General features: G+C 37.6%; 2 protein-coding genes across 2 annotated transcripts; one reads left to right on the plus strand and one right to left on the minus strand.

Moving 5' to 3' along the window:
- The first annotated feature begins 6,321 nt into the window (after positions 1-6,321).
- On the plus strand, positions 6,322-8,739 carry dlx2a (distal-less homeobox 2a). Its single transcript, XM_026218651.1, has 3 exons — positions 6,322-6,788; positions 7,069-7,253; positions 7,695-8,739. The coding sequence occupies exons 1-3, from the start codon at positions 6,476-6,478 to the stop codon at positions 7,986-7,988; spliced, it is 792 nt and encodes a 263-aa protein (XP_026074436.1). The 5' UTR covers positions 6,322-6,475; the 3' UTR covers positions 7,989-8,739.
- A 4,646-nt stretch (positions 8,740-13,385) lies between these two features.
- Positions 13,386-16,397, minus strand: dlx1a (distal-less homeobox 1a). The gene is made up of 3 exons (XM_026218652.1): positions 15,399-16,397; positions 14,955-15,154; positions 13,386-14,692 (listed from the first exon to the last, which is right to left on the minus strand). The coding sequence occupies exons 1-3, from the start codon at positions 15,709-15,711 to the stop codon at positions 14,447-14,449; spliced, it is 759 nt and encodes a 252-aa protein (XP_026074437.1). The 5' UTR covers positions 15,712-16,397; the 3' UTR covers positions 13,386-14,446.
- Between the last annotated feature and the right edge of the window lie 4,027 nt (positions 16,398-20,424).

Raw genomic sequence — 20,424 nt, forward strand, 5'->3', positions numbered from 1 at the left:
GTATTTAACAGTTTTGTGCTACATTTTCTATTAAAGTATTAACTTGCTATTACATTTAGTGTTTTTAGTGTGTGTTACCCCAAAGGAGTTTTATCTTTCTTGTTTTGTGTATGAACCAGGTTTTATGGACAGGGCACTGGACGATGAACTCTTATTCTTCACGTGGCTTATATAGTTCAATGCTTTTGTGTTGTGTCAAAAAACATTTGCATCTAGAAACTTTGCGAGAGACTTTTGTCTGAGGAACGCATTTTCGTCTCCATGTCACCTAAGGGGCTCCAGAGTTATCAGTAAATTGTAAGGTAGAAAGCAGATTTGGTTATAATGGTTATAATGTATTATTATATCTCATAATTAAATATATGGGTAACACTTTACAATTTGGTTAATTAGTTAATGTATTAACTAACATGAACAAACAATGAACAGAACATGTATTACAGTAATATTTCTTAAGCTGTAAAACACCTGGCAACCACTGCTGAATTCTTACCATCATTTAACAGGATATTTTTATTCTCAGCTTGCTGGGTGGCTAATGCATCTATTTCCTCCTTAAAATCCCTTACTGAAACTCAATTATATTTCTGGATTTTCTTCATTAAAAACAAGCAAACAAACGACTAAAATATTCATCCATCTTGAGATAATCAACAGATCACTGCTGTTTATGCTGCCATCGTTTGTGAGAAGACATATCAAACCTATGGCTCATTTCCAGCTCTATCTTTGCTGATACAGATGCTGACCTCAGCTTTTGATGAAAAGAACGCACTCTCAGATATGAGTCAACAGTGACAGCACAGACCGTTTTAGCAAACACAACACGAGATATCAGCAGACTGGATTAGACTGGGAAAATGTGCTTGCTCTCTATCAGAATGTGACCTCAATCCATTTGTGTGAGCAAACGTACAACACTTGAAGGAAAATTCTAGGTTATTCAGCTCAGCTGCTAAAAATGTATTGTGACTCTTATAGCTTTATTAAAAAAAATAATAAAAAATAAAAAATAACTTTTCTTGAACCACTGGTATTTTTGAGCAGCAAATTTGTGTGGCTGTGTGCAGGTGTAGAAACATCACACAGACGGCTGCAGTTACACGAATAGGCTACCATACACAATATTTAAGACATACCGATACACAAAACGATAAGCTTGACAATGAATTTAAAATTGTAAATAACTTGAAATAACAGTGAGCTGATGAAAGTGAGCATATTAAGCTATGCAGACAAAGTTTTGTGAAAAAGGCAGCAGTTGTCTTTTCATTGCGCGGAGAGCAGAGCCTCCTGCCGGTTCAGTCCTGCATATGCTGCTATGGTCCAAGTAACTGCCTCAATCTGAATATATCAAGAATATTAATTAGGAAGGTCCACGCACGTATCCTAAGTAGCCCAATAGTATTGATGAGTTCCGCCTTTTCACAAACAGGATCGTTAATGCCATAGCTGAGTCTGACCACCTGTTTACCAGTGTCTGCCTTTCAGCCAATCAGGCAAGCTTACTGGGCGAACTTCGCATGATCTAATTAATATTCATGAGCTGTGTGCTCTCAGTTAGTGGGATGCGGTCAGTACACAGGATGTGATCCCGTGCACTGTCAGTAGAGGAGCTGTGTAATCTCTTTAGTGGGTCAGAATTATGATTGAAAAATACATCTTTCAAAGATGATTTAGACTTTTATCTTTTGCTGTATATATATATATATATATATATATATATATATATATATATATATATATATATATATATATATATATATATATATATATATATATTAGTGCTGTCAAAATTAGCGCGTTAACGCATTCGATTAATTTGAAATATTTAACGCGTTAAAATAAAATAACGCAATTAACGCGGTTGCAGTTTTTTTTATTTCCAGTTGTGGCCTATGTGTGTTCAACGTGCAAAGAAATATGGATAAGACCAAGGAAGGACTTTTAGACGGAAAGTTTCAGTATAAAACTCTGCCGGATTACTCTTCAGTCTGCCACAAGAAACATTACTCTTCATTTAGTCTGCCACAAGAAACAGCAACATTAAAATCATGAACTCAAATGTCATTGTTTAAAAAAAAATAATAAAAAATGACTGTAACAGTGCGTAAATCAGACCTTTCTGTAACGCTAACGTTAATAAGCTTAAACGAAATAATTGTGTAGCGGAGTATTTTTTGTACACAGTGCCGCGAACTGTCAATCACTCCTGTACGCGTGCATCACTGTCCTCCTCAGCTGCAGCAACTTGCGCTCTCTCTCTTCATCAAGCTTTAAAACAAAAAGGGGACAAAAAGATCATATTGTCTTTGTGCATAGGCTATAGATTAATTAGATAAATAAATATCTAAATTTGTGCCTTGCCGTCTACGGTATTTTTTTAGAACTTAGAAAAAAGATGCTGCAGCCAATGAACAGCCAGCGGGGGCTGCAGGACGACTCAACCTCCGCAGACAGTTTTTAATGTTTATCAGACAATAAATACTCAAGATTTTGCTTAAGTATAACTCACAACGAGTTTCACACACCTTCTCCGGCCACGTTGAGTTGTTGACACTTAACAGCGGGAAAAGCAACACATGCGCTATTCACTTGTATAACTTAAGGGTGAATGGGTAATGTAGTTTCTGCCCTGGGTGGGATGAATTAGGAAGCTTGCATTGTGAAGGGCGCTCTGAAAATCGGCGGTGCAGGTAAAAGATTAAAACCTCTATTAAAACAGATGTCCAAATGACAGGGGCGGTGCGGGGGGGGGTGGCTAATGGGGCTTAAGCCCCGAATGTTTTGTCAAAAGCCCCGAATCTTTTAGCTTTTTTAAAATAATTTCAACTTTGTTTCATTTCCTCTCAGTCTCTCAGACTGGAGCGGCAAAAAAAAAAGAAACAAAAGCTCTATTACTGTGCGTTGTGGCGGACGGTAAAGCATCACGCATCACTTCGCTTGTTTGGCAACTGCTGATAAAAACTAACGAAGAAGAATATAAATCATCTTCTTCGTCGTTGTCATTAGGGGCTGGTGGGCTTTTTATTTCACCGCCGTCGTAGCGAGCTCACTGACTAACCGCCTGAAATTAACATTATGGACATAACAATTTTTTTTAAAAGGAACTCGTAACAGCAAACCTCACCGGCCAGAGAGAGATTCAAAAGCAATATATCCCAATGTATCAAATGCTAAGTTATTTCAGGGCATGTTTTTCAACTGTTCTCGGCACATTAGTGGGATAAGAAGATAGATTAATTGAGAAATATAGCTGGAGAACAATTAAATACAAAATAGTTTGTAGGTTGTAGGTGAATATTTAGTAACCATCATTTTCCCAGATAGTGTATAGATTTTTAGGCATTCTGTTATCTCAAACAGCCTGAAAAATAGTGCATTTAGCTGACATAAATGGGGGGGGGGGGGGGTGGATCTCCCCTGCGGAGTACACCCCTGCAGCCCCCTAGGTTTGGGCTAAGCCCCGAATGTTTACATCCTCTGGCTCCACCCCTGCCAAATGAGCGTACCGGTACGCTACAAGCACGTTCTGGGCGCACGGAGAGGTGGCGGTACGCTCAAGAGCTATATTTGGAAGTGGCGGTACTGAGTACTGGTGCATACTGGCCCACTTAAAGCACTGGCAATGACTATACTTTGGAATTTTTTTGCAGTCCACTTAGAATTTAACATGGAAATCATTTTTGTTTTTCATTGGCATTGATTGTTTTGAAATTCAAATGGTACTTACATGCCTGTGTTTTTATTTCTGTAATAAATATGGCTTTCAAGCCAACAGTTAATTTGGAGGATATTGATGGTTTATTGCAGGTATGTTGTTTACATGAGAAAATCTGTGTTACAAGTTAAACAAAAATTCCAATAAACAATCATATTTTGAATTTAAATATTTTTAATTTAAATTTAAATGTCTTGAGTTTACATTAATTATTTACATTTTACATTTACATATCCAAAAAGTTTCAGTCTTTTAATTGCGATTAATCACGATTAATCGCGATTAATTTTTAAAAATTGTGCGATTAATTAGTTAATTTTTTTTAATCGATTGACAGCACTAATATATATATATTTACACACACACACACAAGGTTAAATGTATGTTATTTAGCCTGTATGACTGCATATTGTGTCCGATTGTATAGCTAAGATGATTATGAAATTAAGAACAGACCAGATTATGAAATCTGGGTTTGTATCAAAGACACTATTCTCATTTTTTCACTATTCTACAGTCATTATTGGATGCATTATTTGATTTTCCATTTGTCATTATATTATTATAATTCTGTTTTTTTTTTATTTGTATGTTCTTTTTCATACGAAAAGCCCTATCAATAACAATTCAGTGTGTATGAAATGTGCTACATAAATTACTTGTGTAAAGTAACCTAGCCTAAATTTTACTTGATTTTTTAAATTAATTAATTAATTTATTTTACCATCATGCAAGGCACATTAGACAATCCCTGCATATAAAATCTCTATTTTATCTGATTTACACAATAACGTTTTCAGCTTTTTTATTTGGTCACTCACACAAATCAGTCGACCCATTTAAGCCCACCGGCAACTATGCCACAGTTTATAGTTGTCATTTTCGTTTTGTAAGTATTTTTGACTAACTAAATGTTTGTTTTATTTCTCAATGACATGCAAACAACACTAAATAAAGGATTTCAAGAAAAAAAAAAAAAGTTATTCATTTCCTTCCGGTCACATGAGGCTGTTCCAGGAAGCATGGCTACAATTGTTTAACCCTCCCAAAGAAATATATACACATACATATATATAGATATATATATATATATATATTTATATATATATATATATATATATATATATATATACATAATAATGAAGGTCTCTAGAATCATCCAAACAAAACAAATCTTCCAGGAGATCTATATTTTTTTCTGTATACTTAGTCAAGTACAGTATCCGTTTAATTTTAATTGGTCAAGGACCCTAAAACATTTTATTACTAGTATTTTATGATTCAATTGTAATGCTGAAATTCAGACAAGTAATGAATTTCTATTTACATTATTATATGAAATCACCTACTACAGTCAGCCATTGAATACTATGGGCCTAAATTTTTTTTTTTTTTTTTCAGGTACAGCCTTTTTTATTATATAGATGTAATATTTTCTTCATTCTATTTATTTTCATTTATTTATTTTCATTTAACTAACATAATTCTAAGAATGAAAATACCTACATGTTCAATAATAAGGAAATAAATAAACAAACAATCAGGGGTGTAGCCTACACATGATAATTATTTAAATAATCATATATTAAAAAAAAGAATATCATTAATTTCAGAATAACAATGACTTTTGTCAAGGTTCATCCATTTGACCTAATCAATATGTGCCTATTCATAAAATATGTGATATTTTACATATTTACATCACAAAGTATAGTATGCAAATATGTTTTATGTTAATTTATAAAACTACTTGTACCTTCACTTCAGTACTCCTTACTAAAACTGGAAACTGAAAATGCAAATTGTGTTTAGTTGTAGATATTTCTGTGTCTGTGACTATGTATTGAATTGTGGTTGCTGCCATAATATAATTTCCTGTGAAGGATTTATAAAGTATTTAATAATAAAAGGCTACACAATGGACTGCCTTTATTTCACCATCGATATACTAGCCTATTCTACTTCCGCTGGATACTTTATTTAGCCAGATACTCTCAAATCAATGTCAAAAGCATTTGAGTAAAATGGTGAGAAACTTTACGTCTCGAACGAGGTTTAACTCAGCAGTAAAACACAGAAAGATGTGGTCTTTTCACCGACAGGTGTCGCAGCAAGCCATGCAGAAAAGAGTTTCTTAGTGTTAAGACCTCAACAGATCTGAAGTCAGAAGCCTAATTGCTTTTAAGAAGAGACATTGCAAAATGTGCGCTTCTATTGCATTTGCTTTCCAGGCATACAGCATTGAACCTGGTTTTGCGCGTTAAATGTAGCCTGTCATTTGTAAAAGCTCCTGATGCGTAACTGTGCGTGTTGGATAAACGTTTAAAAATAAAACAATACATTTTTATTTAATAATGAAACCATCATTTATAGTCATGATTTGTCAAGCGTGTAAAACTGCTTGTCAGTATTATTATTATTATTATTATTATTATTATTATTTTAAAAAGCTACAAAGTGTGTTTTCATGTAGCACGGAGTATTGTAACCATCTCTCCATGAGCATGCATGTGTGAGCAGTGTGTATCCCGCATCCATTGGCTGCTTCCACGCGCACAAGTTCATCCTCCCCCGTGACGCGCGATAAATGCCCGTCCTCCCGCATCTCTGCTGACAATCACAGTTCTGCTTTGCGTCGCTCCAAAGTGGAATGCAACACAACTCAGAAACCGTTAGTTTTGTGCTTTTGCAGAGATTTTATGGGTTCGCTCATTCGTTGGACTTGCATTGAAGTATTTTTACGCTTTGAGAAACATGACTGGAGTTTTTGACAGCCTTAGTACAGATATGCATTCAAACCAGATTACCTCCAGCAGTTACCACAGTCTGCATAAGTCCAAGGAATCCCCGACTCTTCCGGTGTCCACCGCCACCGACAGCAGCTACTACAACAATAACCAGCAGTGCGCAGGCTCTCCATACGGCCAGATCAGCTCTTACCAGTACCAGAACAACAGCATGAACAGCGTCCAGTACAACACCAAGTCATATGAGCTGGGCTTCAGCAACGCGTTTGGTTCCTACGGCACGTTCGGCTCCTGCTCCTCTCCAGCTCCGGCGGATGCTGGTAAATATCTCTCTTGCTCACTTTGCCTTCTAACTTGTGGTCACCATTGATTTTAAAATGCTAATGTTGTGTTTGCATAAACAGTAAAGAACAACGTTTCTTGCAATGCATAAATCATTATTTTAATGCGATTCTGTTAATTGCGCGCGCTATTGTAATTAATAATAACAGTATAAAATATCTGAAAGCTGATTTTTTTTTTTTTTTTTATTGTTTTGCATTAAACGATTCGGTTCTTTCAGGCGTATTTACAACTACGTGTGTGTGTTTTCTCCCCCAGAAAAAGAGGAAAGTGAACCTGAAATTCGGATGGTTAATGGAAAGCCAAAGAAAGTCAGAAAACCTCGTACTATCTACTCGAGTTTCCAGATGGCGGCCCTGCTGAGGAGGTTTCAGAAGACTCAGTATCTGGCCCTGCCGGAGAGAGCCGAACTGGCCGCTTCTCTGGGCCTCACACAGACACAGGTACGGAGACACTCCATCTTCAGAACCCCGCCAACACATAGGCTTTCATTAGGATTCTGTCTAATACAATAAAATGCTCATTCATTTCTTATGTAACCAAATGGGGATTCAATACTTCTACTACTACTACTACTACTAGGCTGCTACTAATATTCTGTATGTCCTATCTTTATAGCAAATAGTGAACAAAACTAATATATATATATATATATATATATATATATATATATATATATATATATATATATATATATATATATATATATATATATATATATATATATATATAATTTTTTTTTTTTTTTTTCATACACAGGAGTATTATCATTATTATTATTATTTTGTAAAACATGATTCAGATTATCTAACTGCAGTGCTGTTCCATTATGTGTAGAATCCTGCTTGTGATATTGAGTTGTTGGTATGTTTTTGCTTTTTCAGGTGAAGATCTGGTTTCAGAATCGTCGTTCGAAGTTCAAGAAGTTGTGGAAGAGCGGTGAAATCCCTCCCGAGCAGCACGTGTCCTCCAGCGGGTCTCCAGCTCAGCTCTCGCCGCCCCTCGGCGCGGTCTGGGACTTCGCGCACGGCCAGAGAATGAGCAGCAGCAGTCCCCCGAACACGACTGCGCCTTCATTTCTGACAGACTACCCCTGGTACTCATCCACGAACTCTGCGAGCCATCTACAGCCGCCACATCACCACAACACAGCTGTCAGCGCCGGGACCATATTCTGACTCGACACACAAACCGGGAATCCATGATGTGAACTCGCATCAGATGACTTTTAGCAGGCCTGTTTTGCAGTATGAATGGTGAGACCTCTTCACCTTCGCCACGCTGATCTTTGCCAGTGCGTTTGGGGCGTAACACTGTTTCTTATCATGCATTGTCGTCAACAAGCAGAAACTAAAGAATCAAACATATACAATTATTTTTGTATTTATTTATTTTGTTTTATGGCTGATACATAAGTGGATTCAAACCAGTTTTCCACTGAGCAACTATTATCCAAATCCCAGAGAATTCATGCGGACATTAACGGAGTGAATATTGCAGCAGGGTGTAGGAGCACATGTAGCACAACCTGAAGCTGTTCGGTGCCTTCTGACAATAACTGAACTGTCCCTCTCCACCGTACATGTGTTTCACGCGCCTGTCTTTGATAATTTGTATTTTTGTATTTTTCGTTTTATAGTTAGTGTGTAAGGTGTAAATCAGGAGTCTGTCTCTGTGCATGTGTTCCACCGCGTCTGTTTGATAATGTTGTCATTCGTTTGGGATTCTCACTGTCTTACGTTTTACGTGCAAAACACTAATGAAAAACACTCGGAAGCTACTGATTGTCCTAAAGTCATGATCACATTTAAAAAGGTATTTTCTCCGGAGTAGGCCTACTTTGTTTTTGGTTATTTATTTTGAAAATCGAATGAATATTTCTGCCACTATAATGATTCAGACTTATTTAAATAAAGCCTTTCACGTGAATGCGTTTGTATGTTTCCATTCATTGGGGATTTCGAATGTATGAATGTTTTTTCTCTCTCTCTCTTTAGTTCATTGTTGCCATGAGATTAATTTTTTTTCGCAGAACTGTCCACGCCTTCCTTTTTTCTTTTTTTTTTTTATGCTTCGGCGCCTTTTGAGTCTCTAGTCTTTCATAAATCTGTCTGGAGATGCGATGCAACGTCTTGTAAATGTTTAACACAAAACTCACAAATTTACCTTGTGTTGACTAACGTGACAGGTGTGTCTTACTCTGTAATAAATTGGTAGAGAGAGTTTATGCAACTTTTCTCGGGTTGCAAAAGTGGCGGAAGCATGGTAGGCGCTATATATATATATATATATATATATATATATATATATATATATATATATATATATATATATATATACTTTTTTTTTTTTACCATACGCAGTTGGTCTGACTTCCCTTGCATTGTTGAAGACATAAATCGCATAGACACAGGCTCGTGGAGCCGCTACAGAGCCTCGGGCTGGGAGTGAGCGCGCAAACACGCCTCGGCATGAAGCGCTCTGCTGGGTTCAGACTCTCTGGAGTCAGTGCTCTGCGCTCCAGACGGTTTATGAAGTTAGTCGGCGCACAACCCCCCGAGCTAAACAACATGGAAACATTTCTCACAACTTCCACTACCCCACGCACAATACAAGGCCTTTGTAATAGAGACTCGACTGGCGTGTAATTTCCCACGATATAAAACAAAGGAAAACTTGTTTATTTGTTTAGAAACTAGAAAATAAAATGGCAAGAATTCCGTTCTGGTGAATCTGAGCAATGCGACATGCTGAAGCTTTTGCTGAAACGATGCATGCACAATTAATGCGTCAATCCAAACAAACAAACAACCGACTAAATATTAAATATTATATATATATATATATATATATATATATATATATATATATATATATATATATATATATATATATATATATATTGAATTAAATTACTGAAAAAATACTTCATAATAAACACGTAAAAATCAAGTAAACGAAGATGCTATTTCAGTTATTATTAAAACATAACCATGAACGCATTTATTACAGTGCATGGCTATTATTAATTATGTATGACAAGTGTCTAGATTGCTTCTCAAATAAATAAAGTTAAATGCTCGCCCCGGCTACACTTGGACATTCCCGTTGTTCTTTTTGGAAAAATTAAAGTAAATATGGTAACACGGGTTGCTTTTCGTGTTACACGCATCTGTTTATCTGAGGGTCCAAAAGCTATAAAGCAGACGCATGTAATGAGGATGTATCCTGCCACATTACAAGATGCTGTGGTGTCACCCTGTATTGAAATGTGCCCCGCAGAGATCCAGAGATCCAGACTTGACCCGTCCAAAAACACGACAATAGCGCTCGGATCCTCTCAGTAAAGGCCTCAGTAACGCGCTGATAATGCAGAACGGTTCACCCACGCCGTCCGTCCCTTGAGACGAGCTCTTGGGATCAAAAACAATGAAATATCACATCAAGTGTGGCGCAGGAGCCCTCCGACCAAACCAGATCATGTTAACTGATATTACACACCAGAACAAGCAGACGCTTAACCACATGCACCGAGGGCTTTGCGCTGTTTTGGCAGCCTGTATTTTTGCTGTCTAGGTGTATCTGGCAAAATGGCCTGAGTCGGTGTTAACATTGATTAGGTTTCTCAACTCAACTCAGGTGGTTCAACGTGGGCAAGTGTCACACCTTGCAAATGCAAACGAATGTAAAACTGTATTGGACCTGTCTGCAAGCGCACGCTCTGCGTGTCTTTCTCTCTGAAAGATTAGCAATGCTGTGGTTTCAGACACTTCCGGAATCCTGTAGACAACTTGAAAAATGCCATACCCCATCCCTAATTTATACTCTGATCTGTAATTTTATCCACAATTGCTCCAGTTGAGCATTCTGGCTCCCCGATCTGAAAGCCTGCAATTACTATATAATTCTTCGCAATTTTAGATGTCCTAATATGGTCTGTAATTTTTGTGCAAGACAATTTCCAGCTATTTCAAGCATCAACATTGTCAAAGTTGTATGTACATAATAAATGGTAATATCAATGCATAGTTTTTAGCATAACATCTTGACTCCGCGATAATTATATCCGTTTGGAGCCTACGCAAAATTAGCCTGAATTGCATGGTAACTGCTGCTTTAAATTTTTAAAAATTACTCATAATTTTCCCAAAGATTACCAAGATCTCGAGTGCACAATGTCATCAGCGTAATGAGGAGTAAACATTTATGCTAATAATCAGCAATTTTTTCTTCCCCATCAGCTATAAAGAGGGAAAATAAAGCAGGATTTTTCATTCCTGCTCGGAGAGCGCGTGTCAGCTCTGAGCCCAGCTAGAGGAGCCGAGGCTATGCAATGATGCTGGAGGAGCCGAGGCTATGGCATGATGCTGGATGCTCTTCTCCTGTTCTTCTGCTTCTCTCAACACTGACAGGAACCTTATAGCTACTAAAGACGGCCTGCCACTCTTTGTGTTCGCGTTTATTTCAGATTAAGGTAAGAAGGATGCGCATTCATATTAGCCTACACACACATTATTATTATTTTTATTATTATTATTATTATTATATATTTTTTTTTTTTAGGTTTTGCGTACGCTATTAAGCTATTATTAGGTATCATAATAAGTGAAACAAAGTGGTTTGAAGTGCTTGCTTTGCATCTGGGCAAAATAGTATTTTGATATAGTGCTATGTAGCATTATATAAATATCGCCGTATATCATTCTTCAAAAAGTAACAATAAAAACGATGTCACTAAGCGAATATGGCTTTGACTGGTTTATTTAGGCTCGCTGGAAAATCTTATTCGGTTTTGTGGAGAAAACTAAATGTAGAATACCATTTGCTTCTTTGAATCAGAACAACGTGGTCTGCATTATTTACAAAGCTATCTGAAATTTCGAGATAGTTTGTCTAGCCTATAGAATCCAGTGGAAAATAAAGCAGCCCTTGTTCTATAATTTCAGCACTCCGACATTGTGCTTTTGCTCATTTCGATCCCTCTTCCCATTGACAATCTCTCGGTATACACCTGCAAGCAATTTGCCAGCCTTATTTATAACTACCGCTGCGCACCTTTCACTCGCCTTTTTTTCCTTTTCTTTTTCCCCCATCGCACAGCAAATTTTCTTTCAGTGCGCTATCTCTTTTGTTAACAAAAGATTCCACGTGCGAAAAAAAATTGCTCATAATTATCCCGTAGATGGGAAGCTGCATTAGAATAAGGAGGGAATGACTGTAATTATGTCTGGTTTGATGGGCCCTGCGCGTAATCAAGAGGAGAATAGAGTGAAATAACGCTGACCCTCTCTGCTCCACAGCTGCATGTCGGAGAAAGAGACAGAACAGCACGGCTTCTTCGTTTATTCCTTCCCAAGAGTTGTGCTTTGGAATAGTTTTAGAAAAAAAAAAAAAAAAGACATTTTAAATGTATATTTTTATGACACTCGTCATATCTGCGACACAAGTTATTGCAGGTTAGTTTCCAGTCTTTATCAAACGTATGTATATATATGTATATATATATATATATATATATATATATATATATATATATATATATATATATATATGTATGTATGTATGTATGTATGTATATACACACGTCTGGAGTCGCGTTAATGACGTCAGAGAGAACTGCTGGATCTCTGAGCTCGTGATCAGAGCGCGCGGGTCATTTCCTGCTTTGACCAGGACATTTTTAAAGACCACACATGAAGAGTGTCAAAAGTCGTCACAATAATTGCTGCACCCCCAGCATCCACTGCAATGGTAAGAACTCAACACTCAAACAGCAGATGCAAGGCCAGATTAATTCATATTATTTCTTATACCTCACTTTCTCTTTGTTTACATTTTAGAATGCTGATGTGTTCAATTCTAATTTTGACCCGACATCTCTATCATTCTTCATTTATTCAATAATAAAAAATAATAAAAAATCTAGCAAATTACAATATCAAGGCAAAGGGGTGTAATCGAATATGTCTATATCCACGAAAGAATAAAAAACAGTCAACTGGATATTACAGGAAATATCATTCGTATAGTTGCTTCCCGGAATCTGTGTGCATCAGAATTTTCTTAAAATGCGCATTTAAAGCATCAACCCCAAACAAAAGACCCTTTGAACATGTCATCCTTTACCTCCCAGCCCCAGTCTTTCTTCGGGTGCGCCTCTATGAGCGGCACCTGTCCGATTATTCACTTAACACACGGCCTTCAAAAGCAACCACACAAGAGCAGAAAAGAGCTCATAGCGGCTAAACGAAAGTGAAAAGAAACAAGTGTCCTTATTTACTGTGTTACAGAAACCACCACAAGATTAATCAGTGCTTCAGATTGCAATGAAAAGCCAGAGGTGTCATAAAAATAAAAAAACACTAGACGGCCAAATTCTGCAATAAAAAAGACGATTTACGCAAATTTAATACCTGTGCCGGCTCGAATGTCCAAATACAATTAATTTAAAAAACGACAATTTTTTTTTTTTTTTTATAATCAGAATGTTTTTTATTATTATTATTATTATGTTTGAAAAGCGCGTTATCTGTAGACAACAAATCCTTTGGATATTTAAACAAGTTGGCTCAATATTGAGATAGGCCTGTTTATTTCACAAAATAGGTTTGATTTTTGCATCAGTTCATTGTTTTCAGTTGTCATCAGTTACCTGAGTTTCATTCATTTATTTGGCAAAGCAATAAACGTTGCGATGACATTTTGTTACTTCTTTCATAAGCAGATTTTTACTGTTTTGAGTTTACACATTATACAAGACTCCATGAAACATAAACAATAAATTAATGTGACGGATAAGCTATAAAACTTTTTTTCAATCTGAAACGGAAAAACACACGAATTTTAATCAACACAATCATGTTTAGATCCTTTTGCACACATTATTCAGCACACAACGAAAACGACTATTTCTGTACATTAGAGGTGTCAACACTTCCCATCTAACGGTGATGAGAGACGCGTTTATCTGCATCTCGGCTTCACAAACTGGGCTCAAATCTGTTTTATAGTGCAGCCTCACATCATAATTTAAAGAACATTTATTTTAAATAAAACAAACAAACAGATTTAAAAAAAACAAATATAAATAAGTTATATTTAAATAAACACAAAACGCCATACGTACAAAATAACTTTGTTTAAAATTTCTATGTTCCCTTTGAAATGGGGAAAATCTTGAGACGTTCACACTTGCTCACGGTGTGATTTATCCCAGTTGTATGAGCTCGAAGCGGAGCTCATGTCATGTCGCTCTCACAGCCCGTTTTAACCAGCACTGTGATGTGGATGGACCAACCGGTAATTCCAGTTTCATCACGGGAATTTACAAATTTGAAGAAACTGGAATATTTTTTTTTTTTTTTTTTTTTTTTTACAGAACAAAAAAGTCACGGTAAGGGGGAGAGTAGCAGCTTTGATTTGACCCATTTTCCCGGCATTCCCTTCGATTCAAAAAGAGACTTGCTTCCTCTCCGGAGCAAACGACCCTCGTTCAGTCCACGCCGGCCGGTGTGTCAGCAGGTGTCTTTAGAGAGTGTCTCCGGATCTCCGGCCGCAGAGAGACCGGCCTTGTGTCGGCTCCCCTGAACTGGGCCATCGGTGGAGAGAGGGGCGGGGTTGTGTCAGCAGTGCTGGTTCACATGAGCTGCGGCTGCTGCATAGTGTCCTGGTGTGCTGTGGGATACCACGAGGTGTAACTGGGAATATACGAGGTCGGTGTGGATGTTTTGACGCTGGCTGTTGAGTTCCAGACGGGCGCAAGGGATGGAGATCCGGTGGACAGTCCGCGCCCGTTTGCCAAAGCGTTCGGATCTATTGTTCCTCCGCCTTGCTTCATCAGTTTCTTAAACTTGGAGCGTTTATTCTGAAACCAGATCTTCACCTAGAAATAAAGACAAGGCAACGCAAGTGAGCGACAACACCTCGAACCGTTTTACCCATGATTATACTTGTTTTTAAAATCGTGAACTTTTACATTTGACCCAAACAGATGCGACCATTGATTACAGGCCTGTGTTTGATAGAGATTTCAAAAAGAACGCGCTAAGATGATAGCTATAGATAACATATTTTAAGCATTAATCACAACTCGTTCAGAAAATCGAATTCCTTTACTAAAAAGCGCGGGAAGGCTGAGCACATGCCTGTGTCTGCGTGAGCCCCAGGGACGCGGCGAGCTCGGCTCTCTCCGGCAGAGCCAGATACTGAGTCTGCTGGAACCTCCTGTTCAGAGCCTGCAGCTGGAGGCTGGAGTAGATGGTCCGGGGTTTGCGGATCTTTTTGCCTTTCCCGTTGAAACGCACCTCTCCTCCCTCCACCACGGTGTTTTTCTCTGACTCCGGCGCTGGGAGGGAGAGAGAAAAGAAGTTGTCTCACCGACTGTTCATGCAGCGCGGCTCACATCACTGTGCACAAGTTTTACAGGCGGCACTTTAGGTATAATTAGCCTTAATTGCATACATTGTTTATAGCATTACGCAATAAATAATTACCAAGCCTATTAACAGCACATCTGGGCTACTCCAGTCCAACATTCTCGCAGCGCGCCGACCAGCAAAGACCAAAGACATGCACGCAGTGTTTCTTACCTGGGTCCTCCAGCCTCGTCTGCGCCAGAGCCGAGTTGTTTGGGTAAGTCTGCACGGTGCTGAGGTACGGACTGGAGGAATGGCTACCGACCGAGTTGACGTACGGATAAGGCAGAGATCTGGGGAAGGACGGAGCCGGGCTGTACGCGCTCTCGTGCTGCGGGTGTCCGGACGAGTGTAAACAGTGCATTGAATAATGTCCGTGGCTCATAGATGAAGGCGACATTTGCTGACTTGGTGGCCCAAATTCCATGAACACGCTCTTTCCTGAGACTGGGCTGTTAAGACTCTCTGGTATTGTAGACATGGTCATGTCTCTCGCTCTCTCTCTCTCTCCCTCCCTGCTTTTTGTTTTCTTCTATGATCCGAGTGAAGGATGGAGCCCAATTTAAGCGCAACTGATTTTTTCACTTTCCATTCATAAGAAAATGTAGTTTGTCTCTGTGAAAAGTCTAGGTACGATGCTGTGGATCCAGACAAACTCGCTCAAAGGTTTGAATCAGGGACTCATGAATATTTATCCAAGGTGCTCTCTGATTGGACCACTCCCTCCAAGAGCGACGCGGATTGGTAATCCGAGGGTCGGGTCCGACGGACTTGATAATCTCAAGAAACAAGACCAACCTGTGACTCTATTGTGCAATGCTAATGTAGAAATTTAGGGAATGGACCGAGACGCATAGGCCGTGTGAGGAGAGCTCGAACACATCCTGATGAACCACAAATCTGACCACACACAATTTAAAATATACGCATATTGTGTTATTTGAGATTTGGTTTTGAATTTTGGTTAGTTAATAATACTTTTTTTTGTTAATTTTGTTAAGAGATAATACTGCACATTAAAACGAATCATTAACATAACTGATCAAACATGTTATTTCAGTCATAATTTGTTTTCATATGACCATGCCATGAGATTATATGTTTTATTATTATAGCATCGATTTACTGAACATTTTATACCAATAAACAAGTCACAACAACACACAAAATTCTATGACATAAAAAAAAGTTTGATCGAATTTGACAATCAAATGTAGCATGCTCCTGAATTTTCAATGCTTCGTGAGCAAAGCATTTAACACCTAACAGATATGTTTAAGTACAGGTAGCTATAAATGTCTCCAAGCGAAGATTAATTACTTTGATGATTCATTTCGTTAAAATGCTAGTCTCAAGTGCTCAAAGACACAGCTGAAACCAGCTAAATTAGCATAACACTGTTGTTTAATTTCCATACGCATAATTAGCTGTGTATTTAATAGTGTTGTGCAGATCCGCTTCAGTCGCGCGCGCGTGGGTTGCGTTTTTGCGCTCGAGCATCAGAGAAACAGGTCAGTGTTGATCCACAGCTCCTGTTATTTGGCGGATTCCTTTCAGATCGGAGTTTGGTTGACTTTGCAGTGTTTTGGTTTATATTTTACGGTTATTGTTATAGTAGGTCTAGTCTGCAGATTTTCGTTTTTAGATATGAACCCTAAATGCGATTAATCCACATGTGGCAGGCCCAATGATGCAGGAAACGGTAAATAAATAAATAAATAAAACAACGTGAAAACAAATCAACAAATACAATTAAGGTAAATATTGTTCCCACGTTTACTTGCATTTATAAGTTTACACTGCATTATTACCAACTACAATAAAACACAATTTCACTTTAGATCGAATAAACCCTAAAGTTTTTTTTTCGTTAAGAAAAAATATCGTGGTTGCATGCAGGGACTATAATAAATAACTCTTTATCGGACGTTATGGAAGCAAAATAAATAAATAAAAAACACCAAAGGTAAAAAAATCGAATCGTATTCATTTACGTATTTCATTTAGGCAATTAGCCTACTTATTTATTTTGCTAATGAAATAATATACATTTGACCACTAGATTTGTAAATTGTTACGCAGATATATGAAAGCCATTAAACTGAACATGGGCCTAACTCTTTGCTTCCAGATTTAATTTGTTAAATAATGTTGCTCATTTATCTGTCAAACCGTTTTAAAGAACAAGCAGCAGCATTTCGGCACGGTTTGGATAACTATTGATAACTGCAACATTAATAATAACTACAGGTGTAAAATATAAGCAGCGTCGCATGAAAAGATTGAAGCAGCTCTGTTTCCAACATTTTCCTCAGAAACATGTTTCATGACAGCTTTATGAGCAAAACTACAAAGCAATTCAGTCAAACGCTTGGGTTAGATATTCGTTAATAATGCGAGCTGAACTTCTGTCCGTTTTCAAGAAATTTTAATTGCAATAGAAACGTGTAGAGAAACATAAAAGCTCATATTCACGAGAAGCAGAAGAGAAGAGACGCTACCGTCTGCGTGAGGCTCCCAGCTGAACACGGATCACACATCCACATCCTCCTCTTATTTCTGTCTGTCTTTCTCTGCGGGTTTCTTTTCTCCCAGTCTTCCTCGAAATGGTCATAATCACAACATGTGTGCAGTTACATTCCCTCATAATAAAACACAGTGAAATCAGAAAAACCTCCAGAACACTGGACAATAATGCACCAGCACCAGCACCAGCTCGATGCCCGGATGATATGGAGTGAGGACCACGTTTGACAAAGCCACTATCCTAAAAACGGTCCAATCTAAACCTATTTGTATTTCAGATGACCTTTGCAATCTTCTTTAGGGATCCTTCATCGGTAGTGAAAATAATGAGAGCATAACAGCCGATAATTATTATCATCCGGAACGCACTGGACAAGTTACACGGGTTTATCGTCTTGATCTGAATTTATGAGATATACATAACGTGTTATAAACAAGAACATACTAGACTAAAGCTTCAATATATTCGATAAGGCTACACATATTCAGACGTGTACAATTGGATTTGCTTTCATATTATCAACCGTTTATAATAACGCAATGACATTATTATTATTATTTTTATTATTATTAGGCTATTAATTAATTCAAATGATTTGTAGCATCTCAGTATAAGCATCAGATCTAAACTAAAGACATCGACTTGGGAAATAAGCTAAATTTTATATTAATAAAACGCTTAAAAAAGGAAGTTCCACTTCCAAATGACTTAACAGCATTTATAGTTAACTATTTTCTATGCTGAATTTCTTTTCTCCCCTTGCACTAGGCTCCTGTTTAACTACAGAATCTAAAACATAAATAAATCTGTTTAGCACCGTTCTGTGATTCATGCAACAAATCTGGAACTATTTAGAACCATTTTCAAGAGTGAATTTAATTAAAGGAGAACAGAAAAACGCTGGTCTCTATTAAATGAAATACTGACATCTCAGAACAGTATCTTACTGTCCATGTGGTCAGTCCCTTAATAATTATCCAGCAATGTCCGACCGTGTTGGGATCAAACCACAGCAGTTTTCAGTTTAGAAACAACTCAAAAAAAAAAAAAAAAAAAAAAAAGCACGTGAGATGACGAGTTAGAGCACTTTCCACAGAAGAGGATCATCAAGAATGAGAGTCAAACACCTGCTAGGTTACCCTGATTTAGTGCACCACACCAGGTCAGGCCCACTCAGTGTGTGTGTGTGTGTGTCTGTGTGTGTGTGCTTCAGATCCAGATATGAGCTGACAAACTGCTTCAAATAGAGACAATTAGGTTTATGGCCTCATCCGTCCTTTCAGCAGGGTCTGATTCTCAACTGTAAAGGGACTTCCAAATCTGCGTCCGGAGCAAATGTCAGCCAAAGTCCCTGATTAGTTTCTGTTTTTGGTGGCACAGGATTCTTTTTTAATTGTTTCAGTATGAAGCTCTACCAGTTTTCTGGTTAGTGTGACCCATGAGATATCCTGTTGATGAAGGGTTCCTGAGAACAAAACCCCAAATTAGACACATGTCTAGTTGTATAAAAATAAATAAATAAACAAAACAGATTTTAAGACAACATCACAATGGAACTGAGAATCAATTACAAGCATCAATTCATGGATGTCGTGTAATAAGACTTTATTTTACGTGTCTTTTTTACATATGTTACATGTACTTGCTATTATAATAACAATTAATTATGCATAATTACATGCAACTAACCTTAAGCCAAACCCTAAGTGCACTAGATAATTAATATTACTTAGTACTTAAAAGTATAATTACACTGCAACAAGGAAACCTTAGAATAAAGTGTAACCAAAATGTATACTACTGAATATATAACTGGATTTTAATTTATTGTCAGAGGAGCAGAGTTCTTTTTTGTTAGTATCTGTTGCTTTATGTTCTGGTTTCCAGTGATCTAAACAAGGTCAAGAACACTTTTTGCTCAATTCAGATACACATAGTTGATGAGTAGATAGGCTGAATCAAATGTGAACAAGTAATTTACATCAACTTCCAAACTGGAGAAAGTAAACTTGGCATTTAGTGTGCTTTGCAATAGATAAGTTATGACAAAAATAAGTTGTAGTGCACTACACAAAGCTCTAATTCAGTCTACACTTAATGTGTTTGCCTCAAGTGAAAGTGCATCCTACTGACAGACCCTGCATTATTATAGAGGGGTATTTCAGATTAAAGAGACACAGCACTTATGAAACGGAATATGATCTCATTATCATATTAGTTGAACACACACACGCACACACACTGAAAATGACATTGTAAAAAAGCCATAGACTCCATTTAGTTTTCCTCCACCACCTATTTGGACTGAACAAATCAGGTTTAAGTGGAGCTGTTTAAACGTTATTAAGCCAGCATTAACACTGACATCTCAACCGAATACGTTGGTGCTCTGTGTTTAGGAATGTATATCAGTCCAGGGACATACAATTACAGCTTATTTACAAAGCAGCATACACACGCTCATATGAATTCACTCCTGTGCTTTCCCAGACACACAGACACACAGAGCCAGATTCGATCAGACATAATGATCCAGTTTCAGAGTATCTGATCAATCCTGATGAGGATAAAACAGCTGTGGGTTTTCTGCCGTTCTCTTGGAGGGTTTTAAGCAGGCACCACCTTCAATTTGCTGCTCCACTGAATTCCAATGGACAAGGAGACACGTGAGAG

This window comes from Carassius auratus, chromosome 34 (genome assembly GCF_003368295.1).
Source record: "Carassius auratus strain Wakin chromosome 34, ASM336829v1, whole genome shotgun sequence".
Taxonomy (NCBI): Eukaryota; Metazoa; Chordata; class Actinopteri; order Cypriniformes; family Cyprinidae; genus Carassius; species Carassius auratus.